Source organism: Protomyctophum bolini (genome assembly GCF_963924005.1).
Source record: "Protomyctophum bolini genome assembly, chromosome: 7".
Lineage (NCBI taxonomy): Eukaryota > Metazoa > Chordata > Actinopteri > Myctophiformes > Myctophidae > Protomyctophum > Protomyctophum bolini.
This window is the reverse complement of record NC_137868.1, coordinates 18,571,085-18,597,629: the sequence shown is the minus strand read 5'-3', so window position 1 is coordinate 18,597,629 and position 26,545 is coordinate 18,571,085. Positions and strand designations below refer to the sequence as shown.

The 26,545-nt window shown below is 45.1% G+C and overlaps 1 protein-coding gene across 3 annotated transcripts in view; it reads left to right on the top strand.

Moving 5' to 3' along the window:
* plekhg4b (pleckstrin homology domain containing, family G (with RhoGef domain) member 4B) overlaps positions 1 to 26,545 on the top strand; it is a 53,100-nt gene that overhangs the window by 3,475 nt on the left and 23,080 nt on the right. For all 3 annotated transcript variants that reach the window (XM_080767210.1, XM_080767209.1, XM_080767211.1), the window contains exons 2-11: positions 9,377 to 9,574; positions 12,002 to 13,334; positions 18,259 to 18,468; positions 19,509 to 19,632; positions 19,850 to 19,943; positions 20,551 to 20,637; positions 23,354 to 23,470; positions 24,476 to 24,574; positions 25,096 to 25,238; positions 26,125 to 26,263. In XM_080767210.1, coding sequence (XP_080623336.1) covers positions 9,377 to 9,574; positions 12,002 to 13,334; positions 18,259 to 18,468; positions 19,509 to 19,632; positions 19,850 to 19,943; positions 20,551 to 20,637; positions 23,354 to 23,470; positions 24,476 to 24,574; positions 25,096 to 25,238; positions 26,125 to 26,263 — 2,544 coding nt within the window. The remainder of the gene's footprint in view (positions 1 to 9,376; positions 9,575 to 12,001; positions 13,335 to 18,258; positions 18,469 to 19,508; positions 19,633 to 19,849; positions 19,944 to 20,550; positions 20,638 to 23,353; positions 23,471 to 24,475; positions 24,575 to 25,095; positions 25,239 to 26,124; positions 26,264 to 26,545) is intronic.

The window sequence follows — 26,545 nt, the reverse complement described above, 5'->3', positions numbered from 1 at the left end:
GAGTGTTCTCGGTTCAATTTCCAGGTGTTCTTGACATAATGCCGAAGGGGTGCTTGAACAAGACGCTGAACCCCTTAACACATTTTGTACATAATACGTCCTGAAACGTCATAAGGATTGGAACCGAGAGGTGCCTTAGACGTCTGTGGACGTCCTAGCGACGTCCAAACGACGCGGGGCGAGATGATAATATTCAGAATTATTCCTTCTTTTTTTTTTGGCATTTCGCTTTTCGCTTGCCGTATGCTAACGCTCTGTGCAAATATTAGCTTGTCATTGACTCCCATGTTAGCGCGGCGGAAAGAATGACTCGTATCTCCTGATCCAGGGCGCTCTCCGTGGTGATGAATGGATCGATATGCTGGCGCTGCGTTTCTGCTCCTCATCCGTCTCTCCCGCAAAATATGAACTCTTTTTGAAGCGTATATAAATATATTAAGATGATCGGAGATTTTGAGGTCACTTTGTCAGTCAACTTTTTTAAGAACGTATTTCCGGTTCATGGCTTTCAAAATAGAAGCGATCACTACTCTGGCGATTACTCTGGCGCAAGCAGCGCCTTTATTTTGATGCAGTTCCGGTACTAAATGTGTTAACGCTGCTCCTCATGAGCGAGTTGGTGCCTTGCATGACTGCCTCTGCCATTGTGTGACTTGGCGTATGTAATGGACAAATTGTAGTGCGAAAGATGCTGTATACATGATAATACATCAGTGATTATCAAAGTATCAGAGACCCAGGGGTCCCCTTGCAGCAAAAAATATGTTATGACAGTTAGGAGGAACCATAATGCCATATGGACCCTTACAGATACAAGTGTTTACATGTAAACTGAGTTATGGGGGTCCGTGGTAATATACATACCAAACTGGGGGTCCTTGAACTTAAAAGGTTTGAGAACCAGTGTTAGAAATGCAAACCATTTACCATAATGGACCAGGCAACCAATATGAAGTAGCACAAAGGTCAAAGGTCAAAGTCCTTTGAAATGACTGTGATCATAGAGGATTTAAAATAAATATCTGTTATGAAGTAAGTTGAGGAGAACACCTCAGGGTATGGGGTGGGCTGGAGAGGTACTAATTAGAGGGGAGAGAGGGTGAGGTGCCGGGTGGGGGGGGGGGGGGGGGGGGGGATTTGTGTTTGGTTTTGATGTGAGCTCCTATTTGAAGAGATGGGATCAGTTCATGAGTGAAAAAAGAGGGACGTACTCCACCATTCTCTCGTGAGGTAGGATTTCTATTGGCACACATCAAAAGGCAGAATCCCACAGCAGCTCGGACAGTGGAGTGAGGTCTCACCGGTTCCTTTGTGGGGCTCTTGGCACCTGGCAGAAGGGCAGGTCTGAGCAACCTGCAGGCTCTTTGTTGCACCTGTCCAGGAAAGCCCTTTTTATACCCTCTGTGTCCTGTTGTAATTCCATATACAGTACCTTTGAAGTATCCTTGGATCACTTTTGCATTTCAGTATATGCTGTAAGTAACTCGCAGGCCAAATGCCATTGTCTTGCCTTGTAATGCGTTTTTTATTATAGGTTCTCATTCTCAACAACATTCAACCTGGCATTCGGTGGCTAGTGAGCCGGCTAGGCTCACTAGCTATCTCACTAGCTCACTTTACTAATGTAAACAGTACAAAGATACAGTACGGCATTGAGGCTAAAAGTACAACACAAAGTCAAGGGGACTTGTGGTCCTGTGTGAGCTGACTGTATGGGGATCCACCAGTCAAGGGTTCTAGCACTGGTTATCAAACTCCCGTATTATTTTGGGGGATCCACAGATGATTATCTTACTGTGCATCATGGTTTTCTCACTCAACATTAAGTGCATATACAGGATATCTGCACATTTCTAAAGTTACAATTTAATGAACAAAGGGAGTCTACCAGCGAGCCTAAGCCTAATACGGCTTTCTCGTGCGTAACAGGAGCAGAGGACAACAGTTGCAGAAGAAAGGATAGACACTGGAGCAGAGCTGACAGTTTAGGCCTAAGCCTTTTTGAGGGGCGCTAGCCCCTCCTATATATACAGCTTTTGTCCCCACAGGTCTCAATATTTGCCATTGACAATGAAAGGAGAAATTAGGACAAATGTCCGCCAAAGTAAATTTAACCAACCAATCACATAAATTCAGTTGTTCATGAGATGTTGTAATGATAAGAGCGCCCTGATTCGCGCCCGATGTGTGGAGACCTTAAGAGACCATTTAGACGTATAAATCTAAGGTATAGAACTGCAAATCATAGAATGTGCATTCACTGTATCATATGATACAGTGATATCAGACATATGATATCTCTGAAAAGGCATATCGTGGAAACCAGTGTTGGGCAGTAGCTAGCTACAAGTAGCGAAGCTACATAGCTTACTACATTTATCAGTAGCTTGATGGTAGCTTCACTCCTTTTGAACCAAGTAGCGTTTTTTGTAGTGTAGCTATTTTTAGACCCAAGTAGTGACGTAGCTTTCAACAAAAGCTACAAAGTTACAAATTTACTGTTAAATAAAGTTTTGTGGGGGGAAAAAATCCCTGGAAAGAAATCCATGATTGGTTGGTTTAGATAAGAAGAGTCTGACACAAACAAACAGGCCACCCGCATTCTCTAGTCCAGGTGTTCCCAAACTTTTTTGGACCAGGTACCCCTTTTGGGGTAGATATTTTTCCAGGTACCCCCTCATCCTCGCAACACGGATAACAATATATTTACAACCACAAGCAGTGTTTCCTGCAGGAAAAAGCTTTGGCATGGTGCTGGGCACAGGCCGCAATTTTCATTAATTAATTAATTAATTAATTAATTAGATTAATACATTAAGATTAATTTGTATTATTGCTCTTGTATTGCTATTGGAGACACTGGGGGGACACTGGGCAGGCACTGAGGAGGCACTGGGTAGACACTGGGGAGGCACTCAGGGGCACACTGGGGAGGCACTGGGAAGGCACTCAGGGGGCACACTGGGGAGGCATTGGGGAGGCACTCGGGGGGACACTGGGGAGGCACTCGGGGGGACACTGTCTAAATGTATACGTCTAAATGTATACAGACGTCTAAATGTAGACGTCTAAATGTGTACGTCTTCTCTTATGGGGGTCCCTGGCATATCTTTTCAAATGGGGGTCCACAGGCTATGTAGTGTCAATTTGGGGGTCCTTGACATGAAAAAGTTTGGGAACCACTGCTTTAAACACTTTAGCACTTTATGAACATGAACAAAATAGATGGGTCCCCCCTGGAACTCCCTCAGGTACCCCTGGGGGTCCCCGGACCCCACTTTGGGAACCACTGCTCTAGTCTAAATCCCTGTCTCTCAGCTGGTGCGCAAATGGCTAGGCTGTGGCAATAATAATTATTTTAAAAAAGAACAAAAAATACCTAAAATCGTTCATTTTTTGGAACCATGAACTTTAGTTCAAAATGTTTAATTATGAACTGAATTAGTTCCTTTCAAAAAAATTAACTGTGAACTGAACTATAGTTAATACAAAAAAGAACTTTCCCAACACTGAACACATGAATCAGCCACACCGCAAGGTACATTAATACAAGTAAATGTGAAAAAGTTGACACCAAAAGCCAGACAGAGGGCTTGTTTCCAGTTTGTTTTTTAATAAACAACCAAACTCAGCATTTTTGCCTGCCTATTAGGCTATTTGTTCGGTGGAAACTTGATCATGAAGTTGATAAAAAATATTTAAAAAAAAAAGTAGTGTCCATGTAGCTAGCTACTTTTGCCATGTAGCTTATAGTGTAGCTTGCTATAATTATCTGGGGATAGCTTTGTTGTAGTTGAGCTATATTTAATAGAGAGTAACTGGTAGTGTAGCTTACTACATTTTCCAAGTAGCTTGCCCATCACTGGTGGAAACATTGTATTGTCTTGACGATATTTATCAATATCACCATATTGTCCACCCCTAGTGTGGGGCTCCATGAGTCCAGGGCTCTAGGTTAGTGAGCTGGCTGCGTGGGGCTCCATGAGTCCAGGGCTCTAGGTTAGTGAGCTGGCTGCGTGGGGCTCCATGCAGGGCTCTAGGTTAGTGAGCTGGCTGCGTGGGGCTCCATGCAGGGCTCTAGGTTAGTGAGCTGGCTGCGTGGGGCTCCAGGGCTCTAGGTTAGTGAGCTGGCTGCGTGGGGCTCCAGCTAGGGCTCTAGGTTAGTGAGCTGGCTGCGTGGGGCTCCAGGGCTCTAGGTTAGTGAGCTGGCTGCGTGGGGCTCCATGAGTCTAGGCAGGACTATAGGTTAGTCACTAACCTGCATGGAGCCCCACGCAGCCAGCTCACTAACCGTTAGTGAGCTGGCTGCGTGGGGCTCCATGCAGGGCTCTAGGTTAGTGAGCTGGCTGCGTGGGGCTCCATGAGTCTAGGCAGGACTATAGGTTAGTCACTAACCTGCGTGGGGCTCCATGCAGGGCTCTAGGTTAGTGAGCTGGCTGCGTGGGGCTCCATGCAGGGCTCTAGGTTAGTGAGCTAGCTGCGTGGGGCTCCATGCAGGGCTCTAGGTTAGTGAGCTAGCTGCGTGGGGCTCCATGCAGGGCTCTAGGTTAGTGAGCTGGCTGCGTGGGGCTCCATGCAGGGCTCTAGGTTAGTGAGCTGGCTGCGTGGGGCTCCAGGGCTCTCCTCCTGTTACAAACCCCTGGTGGCTTCATGCTTCACTGGACGCCTGGTGCGCAACTCCTTTTGTGTCCCTGACCCACTAAATGTGCCTGTGAGTGTGACTACCTCTTTCCCCTTCACCCTTGCTCTATTCTTTCTTTCTTTCTTTCTTTCTTTCTTTCTTTCTTTCTTTCTTTCTTTCTTTCTTTCTTTCTTTCTCCTTTTCCCTCCCCAACCCCCCCCCACCTCTTTATGTTATTTTTCCCACAATGCCCTCTGACACAGATCACAGATATGTCATTGGGTGACAGGAGAGATATCTGGTCTACAATCTTGTTTATTGGCGGATGACGTATTTGACTTGCTTAGTTATATACATCTAATAACTGATATAGTCCTTAGAAAGGGTCTCAAAACTTAGCAATTTTGCATCAAAACATTCATATTGTTCTTGCATTTACTTGCATGTACTCATCATGACACCAACAATGCACACAAAGAAAACTCTGGTGTTGAGAGTATTCGTTCGACTGCTTCTATGAGATAACTAAATTCTCATTTTACACCGGGACCTAAAGTTGTTGTGTTACTGATGATGGTAATTCCTCTGTAAATGTTCGCCCACAACCCTGCCAGGTCATCTTGGGAGTGACCCACCCCGTGGGTTCCAACCCACTGGTTGAGAAACGGTCATTTTTACTGTGCTTAGTTAGTATACTGGCATTGTTCAGCATGCATCTGGAACAGTTGTCGAAACAACCGGGGTTGCGGGGACAGCGGCATCCCACCTGGATCCTCTGCCTATTAATTACCATCCTGGCTCTTTACCTCCAGCCTGCCTGCCACAGCCAGACGGCTATAAATACCTACACCACCGGAGAGAAGGTCTACTACCGGAGCCCTGAGTCCTGGTTGAGGCTCTGAGGCTAGACACACACACACACGCACACACACACACGCACACGCACACGACCGCACGCAACATTCCTCCTCTCTGGCTTACAGCAGAGGGGAAGCAGTGGTGTTGTGGCTAAAGCTTGTTGTGGCTAACACCGGAAATGGCAGATCTAGACGCTCACAGCGCGTCTCACTACTGGTGCTTTGTGAGCTTGTAGATCTGTTATTTCTGGTTACGTGTCACCCGCGCACAACTAAGTACAGTATATAGCTCAGGCTTCGGCTCCATGGCTGTGCTGAGACATGCAGATGATGTCTCCCACTTGCCAGGTGAAGTGAGTTTCTGAATAGGCCCTTGGCAACGTGTGCGTGTGCGTGTGCGCGTGCGTGTGCGCGTGCACGTGCGCGTGCACATGTGTGTGTGTGGAGGGGGCCTATGAAGCGATGTATTGCCAGCATGCTGAATGTGTACACATTGTTCAAAGCCACCATTGTGCTGCCTGGTTTTAGCAGTGACTTTGTAAAGGTTGGGTTCTCCCTGGTCAGCCAGTCCGGTGCAACAGGTTGAATGAGCAGCCGATTTATAGTCGAGCTCAAACAAACACAAAAAAAAACCTCTCTGCTCTGCTGATTAATCGCTTTTCAAAGCGCCGCTTTTGTGGCCCAGCAGCCGTTCCTCTCCGCCTTGGGAACCCGAGGAACGACTCTCCAGGCCGCTCCGAAAACCCCGAAGCCCTCACGCTTTCCTCCCATTGTTAGCTTTCCCTCAATAAAAAAGCCAGTGTTATTCTTTTCCTCCCTGGCGCAACAGTGACTAATGCCCAGAGACATTTTTGTGTCTCTTGTCGAGAGAGAGAGAGAGAGAGAGAGAGAGAGAGGCTGCATGGCTGCTAATGGAAGTGGGCGTTTTTTTTTCTCCTTCGTTTCAGGGCACCAGCGGGTGTACAGTACACAGCGCTTAGAGAGGCGGAGGAGAGCACAATAGGGGCCTTGTGGTGGTGATGCCGTGGTGTGTGTGTGTGTGTGTGTGTGTGTGTGTGTGTGTGTGTACCGATGCACTCTTGAGTCTAGTCACTCTCCGCTAATTGATGGTGCTGAAGGACTGTGTAGATCACTGTTTCCCAAACATTGGGTCGGGATCCATGTGTGGGTCGCGGACCCACACATGGAGTATTTTTTGTTTTCCTATATTTTGTTATTCTATTATTTCAAATGATGTGCCAAAAATTCCCCCCATAATTCCATACAAAATCCATTAATTAAAGGGAAAATATACTTTCAGTAAGTAATCAGATCTACAAGCTCACAACGCAACGCGCCGATTAAATTTCCCTGTTGGGATTAATAAAGCATATCATCTCTCATCTCATCTCATACAATGACACTTAAATTCTGCACAATCCCAAACCGATTGTAATGCTTAATTAATACATGCTATTTCCGGTGCGCGGCTCCAGCGTTCAATTAACCCGAAAAAAATCTGGCTTTAAACGTAGAGTAAAAAGCCTGGGAGAGAGGCACCTCAGAGGCCTTAACAACAAACACTGACCTTCTGCTTTTTACGATCTGTCTACTGCTACGCTGTCCTGCAAATTCTAAAACTTGGCATTGCCAATCAACTGTAAGTTAACACCCTACCTCCCACGATCTAACCTCCCCCTCACATACACACACACACGCACAGTTATCTGTCCTGTTGTTCTGGACTTTCCCTGGCAGCCCTCTCTCTCTATCTGTGGAGGCAGATGCCTCCATTGCCCTGCTGTGTTCCACTCGGGAAGGACGGGAGACGGAGTGGGGGGTGGGGGTGACTGAACTCCATGTGAACACGATGACCACACCACCAGCAGGTCAACCTCATCCTCCGAGAGAACTGGAGTCCCAGACCACTGCCACTCACAACCCTGTCAGTAGCACGGCCACGCCGTGCATACATGCACCACAAATGGCAGATCTGTAAGCTCACAGCACCATCTCACAGCGACGTGCTGTGAGCTTGCAGATCTGGACATTTGTGGTGGGGCGCGGTGCCGGAGCACAACTAACTATAAATCAGGCCTAATGACCACTAAGGGTCAGACAGAGTGAGCGGTGACATGGTTGTTATTGGAGGGCTTGCCAAACTGGAGTCTAGTCTGGACTTTCCAGTTCTGCTGTTTGTGTACGCTGACAGTGACGTCACATTCCGGCCCCCCCCCAGGTGTTTCCCCTCGCTTTAATGGAAAGACCAATATGGCCGACACTTCCCGTGAAGTTCAGGCTTCCTGACTGTTTGACTCCGTGTCACTCGGTGCTCCTCTGCCGGTCTGTTGTGAGGTGTCACATACTGTAACACAAAAGGTACACAAAGTTTGGCAAAACGTAGCAGATTTGGGTAGCTAAAGCTACTAACAGGCCATCCATATCTTTTATTTACAGATAAGTTACAATGGAGGTTACATGCGCATGACATCATCACCATACCCAGAAGTTATTCAGGAACACCTACTAAGTCGCAAAAAAATACTTTCTGGCCTTGACAGCCCATACTGTACATCCAAACAGAAAGGTCCTATGGGATTGCGTTAACCCATTCTGACCTGAGATCAGATTCATACGAGGTTTCCACTGGGACACACACTGGTCTGATTAACCCATTCTGACCTGAGATCAGATTCTAAAAATGTCAGTCGTTCTTCGATTTTTCAAAAATAGCAGACCTACAAGCTCGTAGCGCGCCACTCGGTGGCGCGCTATGAGCTTGTAGATCTGCTATTTTTCAATAGCTAAAGCATAACATGATGCTAACACCAAAACGGGTTCCCGGTCAGAATGGGTTAAACAACATTAAACTCACTTTGCCACTCGATTTGCCACTCACTTTATGCATACGCATAACCTCTATATCAGTGGTTTTCAACCACTGGTCCGGGGACCACCAGTGGGCCTTGAGGGGGTTCCAGGTGGTCCCCAGCTAAATGATGGAGAGTTGGTAACCAAATGGACCCTTATGGACCCTTTAACTCTTGAGAGTGTAAAATGAAACCAAATGGACCCAGGAGGGTCCATTTTGTTTCAAGAGTTAAATTATTGTTAATAATCTGCATTACTTAATTTACAAGAAGTCTACACATTTAGAGAATGTAGAAGAAAAATGTTATTTTGATAAACGCTTGCCTGTTGTCTGTCCTGTTAAAACACCAATACAGCATGAAATTGAGAACAAAATGTTATTCTAGTAAATATTCTAGAAAAGTCTCATCAAATGGTGGTCCGTGGCTCAAATTGCAGAATAAATAATGGGCCTGGATATGAAAAGGGTTGAAAAGCACTGCTACAGCACTACTCTACTCTACTCTACTGCTACAGCACTACTCTACCCGACAGCACTTGCTTGTGATCTGTGATACAGATTTGTGTTTACGTGGTCATGCTTGTGTGAGTGCACCCTTGTTTGTGCAGTCAGTGGGAACCACAGCATGATGAAAACAAGTGTTCATCGTTGCGGGTTATAACGTATTTGTCTGATGTCATGTTTGCGTCACTATTTGGCCAGCTTCAGAGGTGAACAATAATGGTTCATTATACTGTGAATAATAGTGCATGCATGTGGACAAATACATGCAAACCGGTGGCCTCGAACAACCTTTCTTTGAAGCATGACTTCAAAGGTACTGGCTAGAAGAGTAGTGGTTAAGATGCTCGCCCTCCTGGACCACACATTTCGTTACTGGCCTGGGACCCAAGACCTTCCTACTGCAAGGCTGTCTAAAAGTTGCTGCCTGTTTGCAATACGGAATTTGCGTTGTGAAAAGTATGGCGATGTGTTATGTTGATGTGCCGGTATATTTGACATATTGATTCTTTACCCAGCTTCTGTCTCTTCTGTCCTCTTCCTCAGGACTCGGAGTCTCTGGACAACTGCATCCAGAGCACCTTGTCGGCCCTCTACCCCCCGTTCAGCGTCACCGCTGCCACGGTGCTCTGGCAGCTGTTCAGTGTGGTGGAGAGGCAGTACCGCGGGGACGGACTCCGCTGTCTCGTCGACTTCCTCCTCCCCGCTAAGAGAATCCTCCAGGTCATCCAGCAGGAGACGTGCGTAAGTAAGACGGCCAGGACTGGATGGATGACTCCTGTTGTGTTGCTTTGGTGTTAAGAGGGCAAAGCAGGCTAATCTTTCGTCCGTTAGCTGACCTCCGTGGTTTTCTGGAGAACACAGCGGAGCTGGCTAGATGTTCTGTTTGGCACTTAGATTTGGCTTCGGTCCCAGGTGAGATGAAAAGCAATGAAAAGGGCAGCGAGGGACAAAATGAAGGGAAGATAAAGTTGAAAGCTTCACAAAACCCCCATTTAGTTCCACCCAAACACGTCATATCTGGAATACTACACACTCCGATAGATACTGCGTTGGAGCAATTAGACAAAAATGTTGTGAGAAAAGACAGAGAGAGAATGTGAGTGCAGAGCTGATGAGTGGGAACTTTTTTGCCGAGTAGGCGAAGGGGAGCGACGGACTGGGACAGAGTTGATTGTTGTTCAGAAAACAAGCTGAGAGCCAGGCCATCCATGCTCTGAATAGACAAACAGAGAGAAACTGTGGTCGCTCTCAGCCTCTTTGGCCCAAACTGAAACTCAATATCGGCTCCCACAAGCTTTGATTGCTGTGGGTTAGGGCTCCATGTCCAAAGTCCTGAAACCTTATTCTGCTGTATTCATCTCTGCTGTGATTACACTGTGACGATAGCCATACAGCAATAGTTTCACCTAAGCCTAGCCCCTGAGAACGGCTTGGTGTGCAGTGCAGTCTTTGTACGGCTCGCAATATGAGAGGCTTCGCTGGAGGATCACGTTCTCAATCACTTTAGCAGGAAGTCGAAGGGAAAGAAATGGAAAGGAAAAAGGAATAATGGAAAAAAGGCAACCCTCAAGCACTGTTTTTTGTTGCTTTTAGTGTCTGTCTGACGTTGTACATAACAGTAGAGTCATGGGGAAGATTTGTGTTGTTGTTGCTAAGGGCTCAGGCCTGATCAGACAGGTTTTTATCTTCCTGTTAGAGTGATGGTTGACTGCAGTGATTCATCCACTGGGGGTGGGGTCCTGTGATAGCTCCTTGTGTCTCTATTAAAGTTAAACAGATGTTTCACTATAGGTGTACTGGTGGTGCAGCCTATTGGCTCAGAACCAGCCAGAACCTTATTGGTTTGCATCCAGAGAATGCAGTGGCTCTCAAAAGTGCAGTCCAGGGACTCTCATGGCTCCTTGAGGGGGTTCCAAATGGTGATAGTGTACAAATCAAATGGACCCGTAAGGGAGTACACTCTCAAATGTATTGGTGTTCTTCAAATTAAAGGAGCATTTTCAACCTTATGTTCATATAATTGGTCCTTGCTAATGCACAATTGTCATGTACTTTAGTCTACTAAACTCTAATTGGTGGGCTATGGACAGTTCAGAAACCTGCCTGTATACCAATGCCATCATCGTTGAGAATTCCAAGCTCAAAGAAACTATAGCCTTTCTCTGACTGGAAAGTTAGCATGCTGAAATAGAAACCATTCTTCTTGCATTAATAGAACATTTAAAAAATGATTGAAATTTTGAACTGACCAACCCTGATATCACTGGTTGGCACAGCCCTCCTCTGAGAGACAGAAAATGTGTCAAATGACCATTAATGAGGACCGGTTACAGTATATGAAGATAGAATGAAATAGAAGTGGTCCGAGCATCCATGTTGAGGGGAAAGCTTTAGCAGAAAAGATTTAATGTTGAGTAAAAAAAACTGAAAATACTCTAATGTAAAGCCCTAAGGGACTCCGGTCTACCATATAGGGTTTAAAGGGATAGTTCACCCAGAAATGACGTTGTGTGTTTTCTACACACAGAGCCTGACCAACGTATCCATCTGGCCAATACTGTATATGTCCAAAACTTTCACTTTTGTTCCAAAAATGGAAAAGAAGAAGCTGTGTTCCAAATAGATCCACTGTAGTTATTATTTAGTCTCACAGTTACATTATTATTATTATTATTTTTATTATTATTATTATTATTATTATTATTATTATTATTATTATTATTATTATTATTATTATTATTATTATTATTATTATTATTATTATTATCAGCATTGGGCCAAAAAGAATCTCGCATTGATCGGGCTCTATGAAAGGGGGGGGGGGGGGGGGGGACTGTTGGAGGGGAGGGGGGGGGGGGGGGGTGGGCCTTATTATAATGAGTCAAAGATGTGGGAGGGGAGTAGCTGGGATGAGGGTGTGGCAGACCAAATCATTTACATACACGGTGCCCCCCACCACATCAGGACATTGTGGTACTGCAGCTAAAACTGCTTTAGAAGCCAGACAGAAATTACACGGACTGGTTTTTATCAGAGTGATGATTTATGCTCAAACCGTTTGTGGGACATAAACAATATTATATTAAATATTAAAAACGGTTTTAAAATGTTAAATGTTGGGAGCGACAGATGTGCTGACATGTAACATTGTCTCTTTGTCCGGACCAGGTGCGGTTCCGAGGCCTGCTGTTCTTCCACGAGGGTTGGCCCCTCTGCATCCACGAGAAGGTGGTCCTGCAGCTCGCCCCTCTGCACAAGGTGCGCCTGAGGCAAGGGGACTTCTACCTGCAGGTCGTCCCGTTGGGCCGCAAGGCCGCCAAGCTGGTGATAAAATGCCTGTCGGCCAGCGGGCAGGCCGTCGCCGAGATCCCCGTCGCGGAGAGCATGTACGGCAGCGTCTTCACCGCCGACTTCCTGCAGAATGTGACGCGTGAGCGCGGCGGCAGCAACCTGCACCCGCTACAGAACTGCCTGCTCACCACCGGCACCGCGGTGTACAGGACGCCGTGGAAGAACGTGGTCAACCCGCTGTTTGTCACCAGCACGGTGGACGCCATCATGCAGGCACGTGGCCACAGTGGGGGCGGCGGAGGCTTCAGGGGCCACCTGAGCACCTGCAGCACCAGCGGCTCCACGGGGACCCTCGACAGCCACCGCAGCTCCAGGGAGTCCCTGCACTCTCAGGGAGCCGATTCCACCTTCTCGGATCCCCCGACGACCCCCAATGGGGGTCCCTCTGTCAGCACTCGGGCCGCCCCAGATCAGGATTCTGGACTCGAACCCACGGAGGGCCATAAAAACCTCAGAGCTGCCGAAACGGCCGCCTCTAGCACTAAAACAGACCGAGCCACCCGAGACAATGGGTCGGGACATATCGGGCGGGAGGACAGGGGAGGAGGGAGGGAGAGGGGCTCAGTATCCAAGACCCTGTCTTTCAGCACGGATCTGAGTGAGCCGGGCCCCTCGGCGCCTCGGCGCCGCCACCCCAGGGACTCGGCAGCGTTCGAGACCAAGAGACTGTTCAGGAAGTCCTACATGGAGGCCCTGCAGAACCCCATGCATCTGGGCTCCAGCTCCGAGTCCATCCTGGAGGAGGGCCCGGAGCACGGCACCGCGGGGGGCAGGGTGGCGGCGGTGGCGGCGGGCAGCGTCCCTGCCGACACCCGTAACTCCCCGAGAGAGCACACGTCTCGCAGGCTGGGGGGCACGGGCAGGGGCTGGCTGCTGAGCGGAGACGACTCCCCCCGCCCCAGCACGCCCTTGCTCTACCTGCAGAGGGGGCTACGCAGCGCCGAGAGGCGGGCCGAAAGGCGCTCCAAGTCCCTGGAGAGGACTAACAAGGCTGGCCAGGTCAAGGGTCACAGGGAACGCTCCTCCTCCGGGGGCTCGGTCAACATCTCCCCCAAGAAGCTCATCAACGGCTACGCGCTGCGCTTCGGGAAGCTGGAGCTGGACACGGCCTTCCCTGCTTCTGAGAGGAGGAGCAGCCGAGAGGAGTCAGGTTGGTGGAGAATGTACTACAGCTCGACCTCGTGCCATACATTATGCAAAAGTCACTAATCACTACAAATTGCTTAACTTCATTGAAATTACTTGTTTATATACTGTAGTACATTACTATGACAGCAATCAAAGTTAAGTTGCTTGGGGGAAAAAATAAAAGGATTTATGATTTTCTCATCATAAAACAAGGCTTTGTTACAACAAGCGTACCTTGGCAGGGTAATATTCTCAACTGTCACTCTGAACTTATTAACAACAGTTGTTTGTTTTCCTCTAACTGTGGCTGAATCATAACGGCCTTGATTGAGCACATTGGCTTCTTCGTATCAAATACAACCTTAGGGCCTAAAATTCAGCTTTCATTACAAAACGTACGTACGTGATTATACTGCATATGATTGGTGAGGTTAGTCAGTCAGTGGGCGGGGTTGGACTCATGAGTTGATGTCAGGAGACGGCTCATAATTGACAAGCGCTTGCTTTATCAGTATGACTGGTGACAGATTTGCTTTTTTAAAAGCCCATAGCCATGTGTTTTTTGGCTTGTACTGGGGACACGTATGGCCCTACCCTGGAAACAGGCAACGTTTTAAACCCCAGCCCAGGCGTGGTTCAGAATCAGAAAGCTGACTCCTGTTTTCTTTACTATACTGTGACGTCACGTGAGATTTACTTTTTGCTTTTCGTGTTGGTCTGCACAGGTAGCTCAATGAGAAAGTGTTGCCGGGGAAATCACACTATTTTGTTAAGCGCAGCCTCTTCCGGGTATTGAATTGTGATGACAAGTGAGCTCATTTAAACCTCTCAAAGAGTACCATACGACCACTACGCCAGCCGTGCAGTAAAGATACAGTAACAAAATGATCAATACACACACAAGATTACATCAGTGTGGGGAGCTCGCTGGCCTAGTGGTCCAGGTGCATGCCTAGGGTGGCCACCTGCAAGACCTCAGAAAGGAGGACACTTTTTGCGGGGCTCGCTCCCACGACCCCCCCCCCCCCCCCCAGATTCCAGATATTAATATTATTACTACTACTATTGCACCTGATTTTCACCACCATCCTCTCCAGCATTATGTCCACAGAGAACATATATTTGCTAATTAAATTAACCTTTTTAAATTAGGCTAAATTAGGGTACCACAAAGGCCATTCATTTTATAATCAATTTATTTTATTTCATGTTTAGATACCGGTATGTTTTATGTTTAATCTCTTTCTTGTGGGGTTTTTTATACAGTCTTATGGTCATCGGTGTGGGACATAGAAATAGAATGAAGCCAGTAGCCTATATGTATATGTTCACAGTGCTTTAGCCTCCCTTTCTTTATGATGTCGAGCTCCATATTGCTCATTAAATGTAGTTTTTCATTTCGGCATATTTGGTTTATTTATCTCTGCATTAACTATACTAAATTGATTGTGAGAGCTCAACAAAGTAACAAACCGACCATCCCACTGGCAGTGTTGCCAGGTTTTGGAAGAGAACCAAGCAACCATGTCTATGAAAACAAGCCCAAAAGAAGCCTGACTAGGCTTAGTAGCCTATTATATATAACAAGCCCAAAGTCGCTTATAATTAAGCGGACATGGCAACACTCCGAACGTCTCCACTCGCTTCGGAGCTGAGCAGCGCTGCAGAGATTTTAATACCCAGGCAGACGACGTAAATGACAGTTATGGCACAAGCACTGTATATCACAAAAAAACGGACAATTATGTGTCCGGCCAGAGGTTGAGGTGGGAGGAGGACAGGTGGGTGTAAAACCGGACTGTCCGGCGTGAAACCGGACGTCTGGCCACCCTATGCATGCCACATATAGGTCCTGGCCTGACAGCGTGTCACGTGTTCGAGTCCCGCTCATGACGACCTTTGCTGCATGTCTCTCCCTCTTTCCTGTCTATCTTCACTTGTAACTAACAAAAAGACAAAAACAAATCTTAAAAAAAAAAAAGATTACCTCAGTGTAGATTGTGTTTCAGCTCTTGCAAAGCAGGTTTCCCACACAGAGAACTTAAAAGAGTGATCACAAAGGATCCTGTGAGCGACCTGAGAGACCCCAGTATCCCACAGTGACATGGCCTGGAGTGAGGTGGACCTTCTAGTGTGAACAGGGCCGGGGGTCTGGCGGCTCGGATCCCAGACAGATGGGTTGCCTCGTTCACAAAAGGTTCCATTGTGAAACATTGAGGCGCTTTGGGGATGAATGCAGCAGAAGCCTTTCAAATTCTACCTGTGTCCATGTGGAACCACTAGATCCAGTCTGCACGGATTCACACTTTGCTCTGGAGAAAAGAAATACTCTGAGTTTTAACCACTTTCAACCTGGCATTCCTATTTCGAACATATCATTATAGGCCAAGATTATTTTAAACACTGTCGTAGAACAATGTATCAATCAGGCATAAGTGGCATAAGCAGGACAGAATTGAAACCCATGATGCCAGACTGCAAACATTTTACGTGCGAAACCTCTGTGATTTCATTTCATCTATGTTTGCCTGCTATCAATCCATGCTAAAACTGTTCTGGCCTCTCATTGGTGGTTTAAAACAGTGTCTAAGATGGTATACAAAACAGGCTTTCACATGGCACAATGAACAGGAGGCTTTGCCCTACATTTGTCGCTTCCTCTGAAAACAAAGCAACTTAGGAAGCATGCAGCAAACAGAAGCGCGGCCGCGCAGTCACACAGGAAATGCATTGACTTTTTGAAGACAATAGAGGTTGAGCTCAACCTATTGGCAGGGGTAACCGTCACAGAACAGGGCAGGACAATACAGGAGGCCAGGCAGAGACGCTTTGAAAAGAAAACACCCAGGAAGGTGTCTGTCAAATACTGAACCATAGAATGCCATCTCTCTGCACACTCCCAGTCCCAATGGTCCAATGTCATCACCAGAATAGTCTAGTGGTGACAACAAGTCTAGAAGATGACTTCATACATTAAACCCTGGCATGTATACAAATATTTTCCTGATGATTATCTCTGCCAGGCTGAGAACTTGCATTCGATCATGCCTGCGTCTTAGCTGTCTGCCTGCAGCTAATCTCACAAACGTCTACAATCAGTGCCATATTTATTGTCCAATACTGAATATTTTTCAAATCAATATTCCGTGTGAAAGCTGCCAGGTTACTGGACTGGCCCTCCAGGGTTACGATGAAGCCAGTAAACAGTGGTACCAGTTGGGAATGTCAGAAGCAGCATTCCTGTAAAAACAGAGCCCTGAGGGCTGGTTGTGGAGCAGAGAAGGAGGGAGGAGGACGAGAGAGACGAAAAGGCTAATAACGCCAGAGTTTTAGCCTGCAGAAGCCACCAATGAGTCACAGTGAGCAAACACCTGGTCTCCGTAATGAGTCAGAGTGAGCTCATTGCCACTAGAACACACCTTGCTCACCGCTAATGAGTGTTGGTCAATGGCATGACTCTGTTAGGTAAGAAAGTGCTGAGGTGAAAGGAAGATTCGACATGATACTGACTGTGCGCAACTAGTACCTACAGTAAACATTTCAGACTGTGAAGAATTAACAGTACGTAACTGGGCTGCACACTTTCCTGTTCCTCTATTTCCCCTGCTCAGCTTCATATATGAATGAATAAATAAATAAATACAAATAGAATGGGTACTAGAATGCCCACTGTTCTGTTAAACAAAAAGTAATCTCCAACATGATAGTCTTCCTAATTAAGTCAGTGATGTACAGTACATTTTCATATCTCTGCTGTTGGGGAGAAACCACCCTACTCCAAAATGTTCATTTTTCAGGAAATTAAAAATATAAAAGAAAACCTTATATTTACAAAAATACAAAAATATATATTTTTAATTATGATGTAATAATAATGATTATGCCTGAAGAAGGTCAGTAGACCGAAAGCTTGCTAAATAAATACATTGATTGTGCGCAGATCTGAGTGTGCGGAGCTTCCCTTTATTTTTCTCAATTATGATGGAATAACAAGAGTATTTAATAACAATTTTGTAATATATCATCATGGAATTAAATACTAAATACTGTATCATTACGGACTAGTCTACACATCGATGTTGTTGTCTTGGTAATGTTGAGGATTTTGTACATTACTTGAGTATTTCCAACTTCAAATACAATTTACATGTACTGTCTCCACTACATCTCAGATCAAAATATTGTACTTTTACCCCACTACATTTATTTGAAAACGTTATATTAGTTACTTTGTAGATTTAGATTATTATCATTACAAAACATGCATTAACCCCTTTAAACCTATACATTTCGGCTATTTGAAAATAGCCGATGTACAAGCACACAATGCGTTGCGATTGTAGATCTGCTCATTTTAAAAGATCTTTATACATTTGAAAACTTGACATGGGACATTCTGCATATTGAGTAGCCTACTTTATTTTTTATTTTTTTAATATATTTTTTATCCCACGATTTTGTAGCCCATTTTTCACCCCTGTGTCAATCATCTACTGTGATCCTGGGCTCTACACACCCTCCGCCAACCTGGGGAGAGCAACGGACTTAACTCATGCTTCCTTCATGCTTGAGTGTCCAAGTTGCTCCTTTACACCTGACAGGGGGGAGTTTGGTTGGAGTTGGTTGGACGTAGCGCGTGAAAGGAGCACGTTATTCCAACCAGTTCCTTTCCCCTCCATCAGGCGCCCCGGCTGGCCAGGGGGAGGCAGTTTAGAGACCAGGATTACTGCATATTTTTGTGAGGGTACCTACCCTAGGGGACACGGGGAGAACATGCAAATTCCACACAGAGTACTTTTGGTACTTTAATTACATTTTGATACCAATACCTTTGTACTTTTACTCAAGTACATTTTGAATTCCGGGACTTTTACTTTGCAGTTCTGCATTGCAGTATTGATACTTAACAACATTTGAGCACTTTTTTCCGCCACCACTGTCTGCAGGTCAGCATGACGTGGTCATCGGCGGCGAGACCCGGCGGCCCAGCCACGGTGGAGAGGACTCACACGTGCCTAAACCAGCTAATGGGACGGCCGTCCACCCGTCCTCTGGGTCCACAAGTCCTCCGTCAGACTGGTGCTGCTCACGCCTCCCCACCCTAGCGTCACAGCTCAACCAGGAACTGCTGGCCTCCGGGGCCGTCGTTCTACCCGGTAGGTAATGCCATGAGCGAGCGCTGTGACATATCAGTCAGTGGCTGCAGGTTTATCCCGCAGCTTAGTGTGTGTGTGTGTGTGTGTGTGTGTGTGTGTGTGTGTGTGTGTGTGTGTGTGTGTGTGTGTGTGTGTGTGTGTGTGTACACAGTATGTTCTCATCTTACACACACCTGATAGGGCCGTGTCATACAATATCCTCGTATCATCGTCGCTGAGTTGTATAGCCCAAAGTAACTCGCACACGTACCATCCTACTTCACTCAAATTAAAAACAAGAATGACTCTCGAGGGCCCTATTTTTTTATCAGTGCTAAAATTTTGAAAAACATATTAATTAGCAAAAACATTTTTGAATAGTTCAAATAGCCGATCTACGAGCAAGCTCACAACGTTTTGATGTAGATCGGCTATTTGAACTATTCAAAAATGTTTTTCAAAATAGTAAAAAAGGCAAAGAAGTTTAGGGATTAGGGGTAAAATGAAAATAGGGCCCTAAGTTCTTGTAGCGCCCGTTTTCGTTCGTTTCCAACGTTCCTTTGTTGGTTCACTCACAGTGTTTTGTAATGGTTGTCCTCTACTCTCCAGTCAGCTCATACCATTAGCTTCTGTTAGCTTCTGTTGCCACTCACTCCGCATTGCGGCGTTCAGAGTATTGGTTTTTATGCCATTCAGACTATCATTTGCTTAGGCAGGCAATCATATAGGTCCCTAGTAAGGTCGCTAGGAGGCAGCCAATCATGAGGGTCGGCACTAAAGTCGCCACTAAAGTCGTCTTTACGGTCAGTAGTGGTGGGTGGAAATGTAGTCCAGGTGCTTTTCAAGCACCTTGCTGGAATTTCTCAACTGTGGCTGTAAAAGTGAAATGAAGCAGCTGAGAGATAATTTACATCTGCGATCTGGGTGGACGTTACCGCAACACAAACAAACATAAACCTACTGAGAGGGTTAACGCCACTAGACATTATGGTAGGAGGTTTGTCAGTACGAGAGCTGCTGACTTAATTGACCCGTTGCTGCATGGCCTTCTCTTCTTCCAGGAAACCGAGACCGCGGTGGGAGGTCCGTGCTCCAGGTGTGCACCAGGGGTCGGGTGTGGACAGGTGAGAGCTGCACAGCCACAGACCTCACCTGTTTACTGGGATACTACTATTCCACGCTACGGTAAGTCACATTTCATCTACTTTCACACCTGACCTGAGTACAGTTCCAAGTTCAACATGTGTGTGTGTGTGTGTATGAACTTAAAAATAAAAAATTGGAACGTTCATATGACATGCATTTGACGATACATTTTCACCTTACTTGGGGGTCCCGACCCACAGGTTGTATACTAGTATACAGTAAACTAGTATATTAATTGTGAATTGTGGTTGTATAGGAGTGAGAGGCGTGATCAAGGCCTGACTGTCCTCATAGACAGCAGGAGACAGCAGCCACGTCCAGCTCTTCTATCATCCCTGTCTGAACTCCAGGTGAGCCCACACTGGAAAATATGCACAGTAATTAGCTTCCAACTTGCCCAAGGAGCAGGGAACTCTCTCTCACTCTCTCTCTCTCTCTCTCTCTCTCTCTCTCTCTCTCGCTCTCTCTCTCTCTGATGTTGTGTTTTATACCATAATGAAGCAATGTTTTCCCTCGCTGTAATTAATGCTATCCTGACACTTTGGCTGGCTCCTTCACCGCTGACCAAGTTTGATTGCCTTTTCAAAGAAGCACTCCTTGCTCCTCCATGACATGACATTTTGTGTGATTAAGGCTGGCCTTCAGTTTAAAGACGTAGTTTGCGTTGTTTGGCTGTATGTGGCAAAACGCTGTGTGCATTTTCATTGTATTGTTCTCAATTAAAACTGATTTGAAAAACGAATGTGTGTGTGTGTGTGTGTGTGTGTGTGTGTGTGTGTGTGTGTGTGTGTGTGTGTGTGTGTGTGTGTGTGTGTGTGTGTGTGTGTGTGTGTGTGTGTGTGTGTGTGTGTGTGTGTGTGTGTGTGTGTGTGTGTGTGTGTGTGTGTGTGTGTGTGTGTGTGTGTGTGTGTGTGTGTGTGTGTGTGTGTGTGTGTGTGTGTGTGCATGTTTTCCCAGGTCTTAATACCAAATGCACTTTACTCCATTCTCTTCCTGGTGGACAAGGAGACATCCATCAAACCTGAGAGAGAAATCACTGTACAGGTAATAGACTTAATTTAGTTAATTAATAGCTCCGGTAGCATTAACCTGCCTGATGCCTGGTATGACATAAATGTGAAATATTACTCCGGAGGAATTGATTGATTGAATCTTATTAACAGATTGCAGAGTGTGTACAGATCAATACAAAAAAGAGAAAAGCACTGAGACTTGTTTACATCAGGGTCCTCCATTTTCAATTCAGAAAAACATTTATAAACAGATATACACATCTATGCAAAAAAGGGAGAAAAAAAATCTGATACACTTTTAGAAGGGAAAACGTGTACAGTATAGAAAAATAGAAGGGGGAGGGGACTAGCTTTTTTACATGGGCCAGTTACGAATTATAGCCGCCTGTAGGTGCTCTTTCAGAGCGGTAAAGAGGCTAGCGACTCACATTTCTTAACGGCTGTTGGTAGGGCGTTCCACATTTTAGTGGCATAGGAGTGAAATGAATTTAGCCCCTTATTTGAGCCGAATCTGGGTTGAACGTGGTTTGTTGAACTCCCTCTGGTGTTGTGATCGTGGACTTCATTGACATTAAGGAAGTATTTTGACAGGTACATGGGTACCGGTATCTTAGTGGTGTAGCCGATCTTATAGACCAGGCCCATTGCAAGTTGCTGTACTCTGTCGTCAACTCTAAGCCATTCCAACCTATCAAAATGAGCTGGGTGAGGTGGGTTCTGGGGAGTCAGGCCAAGTAGTAGCCTGACTAGTTTGTTTTGGGAAGTCTGGAGCCTTGTTTTTATGACCTTTTTGAGGTGCTGTTGTGGTACCATGAGGTGCATGCATTGCATAGTTGAAGAAACCTTGTCGAATGCTGTAAGTAATATACTAATATATACTGCCTATTGCTTCCTGATGTAACATACAACCGCCAAAATGAGGTATGATCACATGTGAAACAAGTTCATCACTACCGTCATATTTAATAACAGCGCCGCACGGTGACAATAACAACAGTGTGGTTTTCACATCCCGCGGTGGCATAACAACTCAGTGTTCCACCAGCAGGAAGGACACGGTCTGTGAGAGACTGCCGTCCGTTGTGGCCATTCATTCTTTGGCCTGTCCTTGAGCCATGTCTGTGATGATGGGAGAAGCAGCCGTCCTGCTATCAGGTCACGGACCGGTGGAGAGAGAGAGAGAGAGAGAGAGAGTTTATCTAAGCCTTTTTCCATTCTTATCAAAGTGTTGTTTATCAGTTGCAATCATTTTTGAGTCAACAGCTGTTCACAATGTTGACTGTTGTTACAGAGCTAAAACTTACTAAAACCCACTCTAGCCACAATGTTGACTGTTGTTACAGAGCTAAAACTTACTAAAACCCACTCTAGCTACTAACGCCCAATAACATCCCATCAAGCATTACTGTACTATCATTTGCATAAGAAGATATTACTTATTTTCTTTTTCTTTTTTCATATATTACTCTTTTCCTAATCAAATCACATTGTAAAGACAATGTGTTGTCTAACCCAGTGGTTCCCAAACGTTTTAGCCCGTGACCCAAAACAACGGTTCGCACCACATTGTCAGCTTGTAGATCTGCTATTTTCACGACCTCTTTTAACCCATTTTGGGCGGGAACCCCTTTTGGTGTTTTAAGCATTGTTATACTTTAGCTATTGAAAAATAGCAGATCTACAAGCTCTCTCTCAAGCTACGAGCTTGTAGGTCTGCTATTTATTTTTTATCGTGAAAATGTGGCGCAAATCTTTGAATATATATTCGTTTTTAACTCAAATCTTTGCTTCTGGGGAGGTCCCTGGAACAACATATGTTCAGATGGGGGTCTGCGGCCATTAAACATCTTGAGGGTCCTTGACATGAAAATGTTTGAGAACGACATAGAAAGTCAGGATTTAGAAGACATTTGTAGAATTGTTCCCAGGTCAAAATGGGTTAATTTTTGGAATTTATTTTATTTCTTAATAATGTTACAGATTTTTTTTTGAAATATTAAATATAAATATTAAAACCAAATTTAGGAAACAAAAAAATAAGGGGACCCATAACAATGTGTCCGCGACCCACAAATGGGTCCCGACCCAGTGGTCTACACATTAGCGTTTTCCTCTATTGACATAGATAGCGCTGGACTCTGGCTCTGATCATAGGCCAGGAACAGGAAGGGCCTTAACCATTACATCATCACTAGGCCCATGAGGAATGGCTGTTGCTGTTAAAGGGTATCCATGCTCAGTTGACTTTCCCTGGATTCATAATGGCTAAACAAAGTAAATAAAGACATAGATTTTTGATCTTATTTGAAAATGTGGAAAAAGAAAATGTGAAACAACCGTTCATCTAAAAGCTCAGTGTGTCACATTACGACCCGTCATGCGGTTGTTGATCTCCTTTTAGTGGCTAACCCTGACTTTATTATTGATAGAGTAACAACCAAAAGGTTTTGGGGTACCTGTGACATCATGTACAGTACATCATCATCATACTGTACTTAGCGAGCTACTCAAAAACCCACACTATTGTTTTTTCTATAATCATCACATAAAATCATCACAAAATAGGGTTAAAGTGGTTAAGCTTATTTTACTGTAGCACAAGGTTGTCGCAATGCGATACATTCTTAGCTTGTAGATCAGTTCTTTCTGTCAAGCGGCACAGTCATACTACGGAGTAGAAGTTCGTCTTCAAAATGGCCACAGGTCAGAGCATAATGTGTGGCTGGCTGTGTTGCTTTGGTTTCTAGACGGAGCTGTGCAGCTCTCTGAAGGCCCTACTGAAGCACATCGACTCCACTCAACTCACGGCGGAACTGGACGGCACCTTCCACTATGACCACACTCACTGGATCCACTTCAGACAGGTATACACCTTATTCTACTATGACCACACTCACTGGATCCACTTCAGACAGGTATACACCTTATTCTACTATGACCACACTCACTGGATCCACTTCAGACAGGTACACCTTCCTTCCACTATGACCACACTCACTGGATCCACTTCAGACAGGTACACCTTCCTTCCACTATGACCACACTCACTGGATCCACTTCAGACAGGTATACACCTTATTCTACTATGACCACACTCACTGGATCCACTTCAGACAGGTATACACCTTATTCTACTATGACCACACTCACTGGATCCACTTCAGACAGGTACTGTATACACCTTATTTTACTATGACCACACTCACTGGATCCACTTCAGACAGGTATACACCTTCCTTCCACTATGACCACACTCACTGGATCCACTTCAGACAGGTACACCTTCCTTCCACTACGACCACATTCACTGGATCCTCTTCAGACAGGTACACCTTATATAAACTGGGCCCCAATGGAACAGTGATACAACATACAGTACATAAACAACCGGCCGCCACCAAAATAAGACTTAATAGCGGCTTGGCTCTCATGTGGATTTCGGAGGTCGGCCAGTCTAAGGACGTCATGACCTCATTGCACATTGCATTCCTGTGATGTGAATTTAGTTTGTTCTCCATCACTTAATCTCTAGTACATTATTAAAGGTAGGGTAAATAAAGTCATTTTCTTTGGTTAAATACGTGTTAAAAAGCTCTATATTGTGATAAAGTGCTTGTTGATTTTCTGTTTATTAAAGAGTGGGATAGACCTGGAGACCCCTGTTTTTGAACAAACAATTTAAAGCAATTACTATCAGAATATAGTGATTTAACATTTTAACTAAATACTTTTTGTTTTAACCCAAAAATATCCCGTACCCTACCTTTTATCTTACATGCTGTTATTTTTTCAGTTTTCTAACTTAAAGGTTCCCTCTCCCCGTACACACACTCTCTCTCTCTCTCTCTCTCTCTCTCTCTCATTTACAGAAAATCGAGCCGTTTGCCAGCAGTTGCAGTGCGGCCGTCTCCTCCCTCCAGGAGTCTATCAGCTCGCTGAACAACAGTGGCAACCTGGAAACCTCTGAGGTCAGAGCAAAGGATTTATGCGTCTCTGACGCACAATGGCTGTGCCTCTGGCTACATATCGTCACTGTCAGGCAGAAACCTAACTTTTGGTGTGGTCTTTTTTGTAACTTAACGCCATACTTGATCATATTGCAGTGTCACACAAAATGATCAAAAGTAGCAGATCTACATGCTTGAAACGCGGCGCGGAGTGACAGGTTTCGAGCTTGTCGATCTGCTTTTCTGCTTTTGAATAAAGTAAATATTATGTCTCTGTTTTCATTGTTAGCTTTTACATCCATAGTCTCTGTGCTGCCTTACTGATTGAACTGTGGCATTTTCCATTCCAATCAAACATTTCCAATCAACATGTTGTCTCTGATTTGGTTCATCCTTTTATAATAAAAAGCAAGCGTTTTAATTTATCACACCTCCTTGTTGTAGAAATGTAGCCCACAAATTCACTGAACGCAGTGTGGAAACCAGGCTAGTAGGAATGACTAAAGGTTAGTGTGTGTGCATGCATCGTGTTTTTATCATAGGTAATATCGGAGGTGATGGAACAGCAGAAGAGTCTGATGAGGTTGGTGCTGGAGGACACTCGTCTGAACCGGCTGAGACTGGAGGGAGGGACGGTGCTGGCCCGTATCAGGAAGGAAGAGCCCTGTGAGAATGAGATCTACAGGTAGGAGTATAGCCTCTCATTAGCCAGACTGATTCATTACATCTACAGGTAGGAGTATAGCCTGGCATTAGCCAGACTGATTCATTACATCTACAGGTAGGAGTATAGCCTGGCATTAGCCAGACTGATTAATTACATCTACAGGTAGGAGTATAGCCTCTCATTAGCCAGACTGATTCATTACGTGGATTCACAAGAGGACACAAGGTCCTCAGGACAGGTTGGGAATCAGTGTTATGTATATACCATATACCGTAGAACACAAAAACCTGCAAAACAAATGCCACTTTTGCTTTACGCCGCATTCCGAGCTTGTGGATCTGCTACTTTTGCGGGACGCTGTAGGATGATCAAGTATGCCGTTAATTTACAAATAAAAGAACACACAAAGTTTTTGAATATGGAGATAAGAGGTTTCTGCCCGACAGCAACGATATAATAGGTGATGTATCAGTACTGACGAACCACATTGAATGGAGTGAGTGAACACTATATTCTCTGCACTATTCACAGTGTAGTGTATTCATAGTTAGTTAGTTAGTGACTTTATTGACACAACTGTATAAAACATTGAGATCGAATCGAAAACTCATGAATAAAAACTTTACAAATGTACACAATACTATTGCTCCAAAAGTGACAGGCAGGTAGCATAGTAAGCATACACAAAGTTCCTCTGTTAGTGCCCACAAAGAGTGAGCTCAAATCAATTATCTCATGTCCATATTTCACTCTGGTGTCTTATGTGAGAGGACACACCAGTACCGGTGGTGTGCGACTCCATCTCCTCATTTACACACGCAGTCTATGAGAGGACATACACTAGTTTTTTATATACTGATCGCTGTCTTTTTCATGATTGTTATAATGTTTTCCATGAATCCAGGGATGCCGTGGACATGGTGCACCTGCTGTACAACCAGGTGGACGAAGAGGTCCATAAACTTGTGATTCTTTCAAACAAGTCCCAGAAACACCTGGAGAGTCTCCTGGACGTCCGCAGGTTCGAGGAGCAAACACAACAGGTAGGTTCCACCTTTATGTCTGAACATGCAGTATTTCTTATGCTATAGTAGAAGAGAGCAGAGATATTACATTAAGACATTACATTATATTACATTACATTACATGGAAAAAAACTACATGGGAAAAACTACTCGCTTGTTTTACTCAGGGCTGGTCTGAGGAGCGCTGTGTAGCCAAAAACAAACACCCAAAAACCAATTTGTATCGTAAAATCAATGTTATTATTATTATTACTTTTTTTATATAATTTTTATCCCACTGTTTTGTAACCCATTTTCACC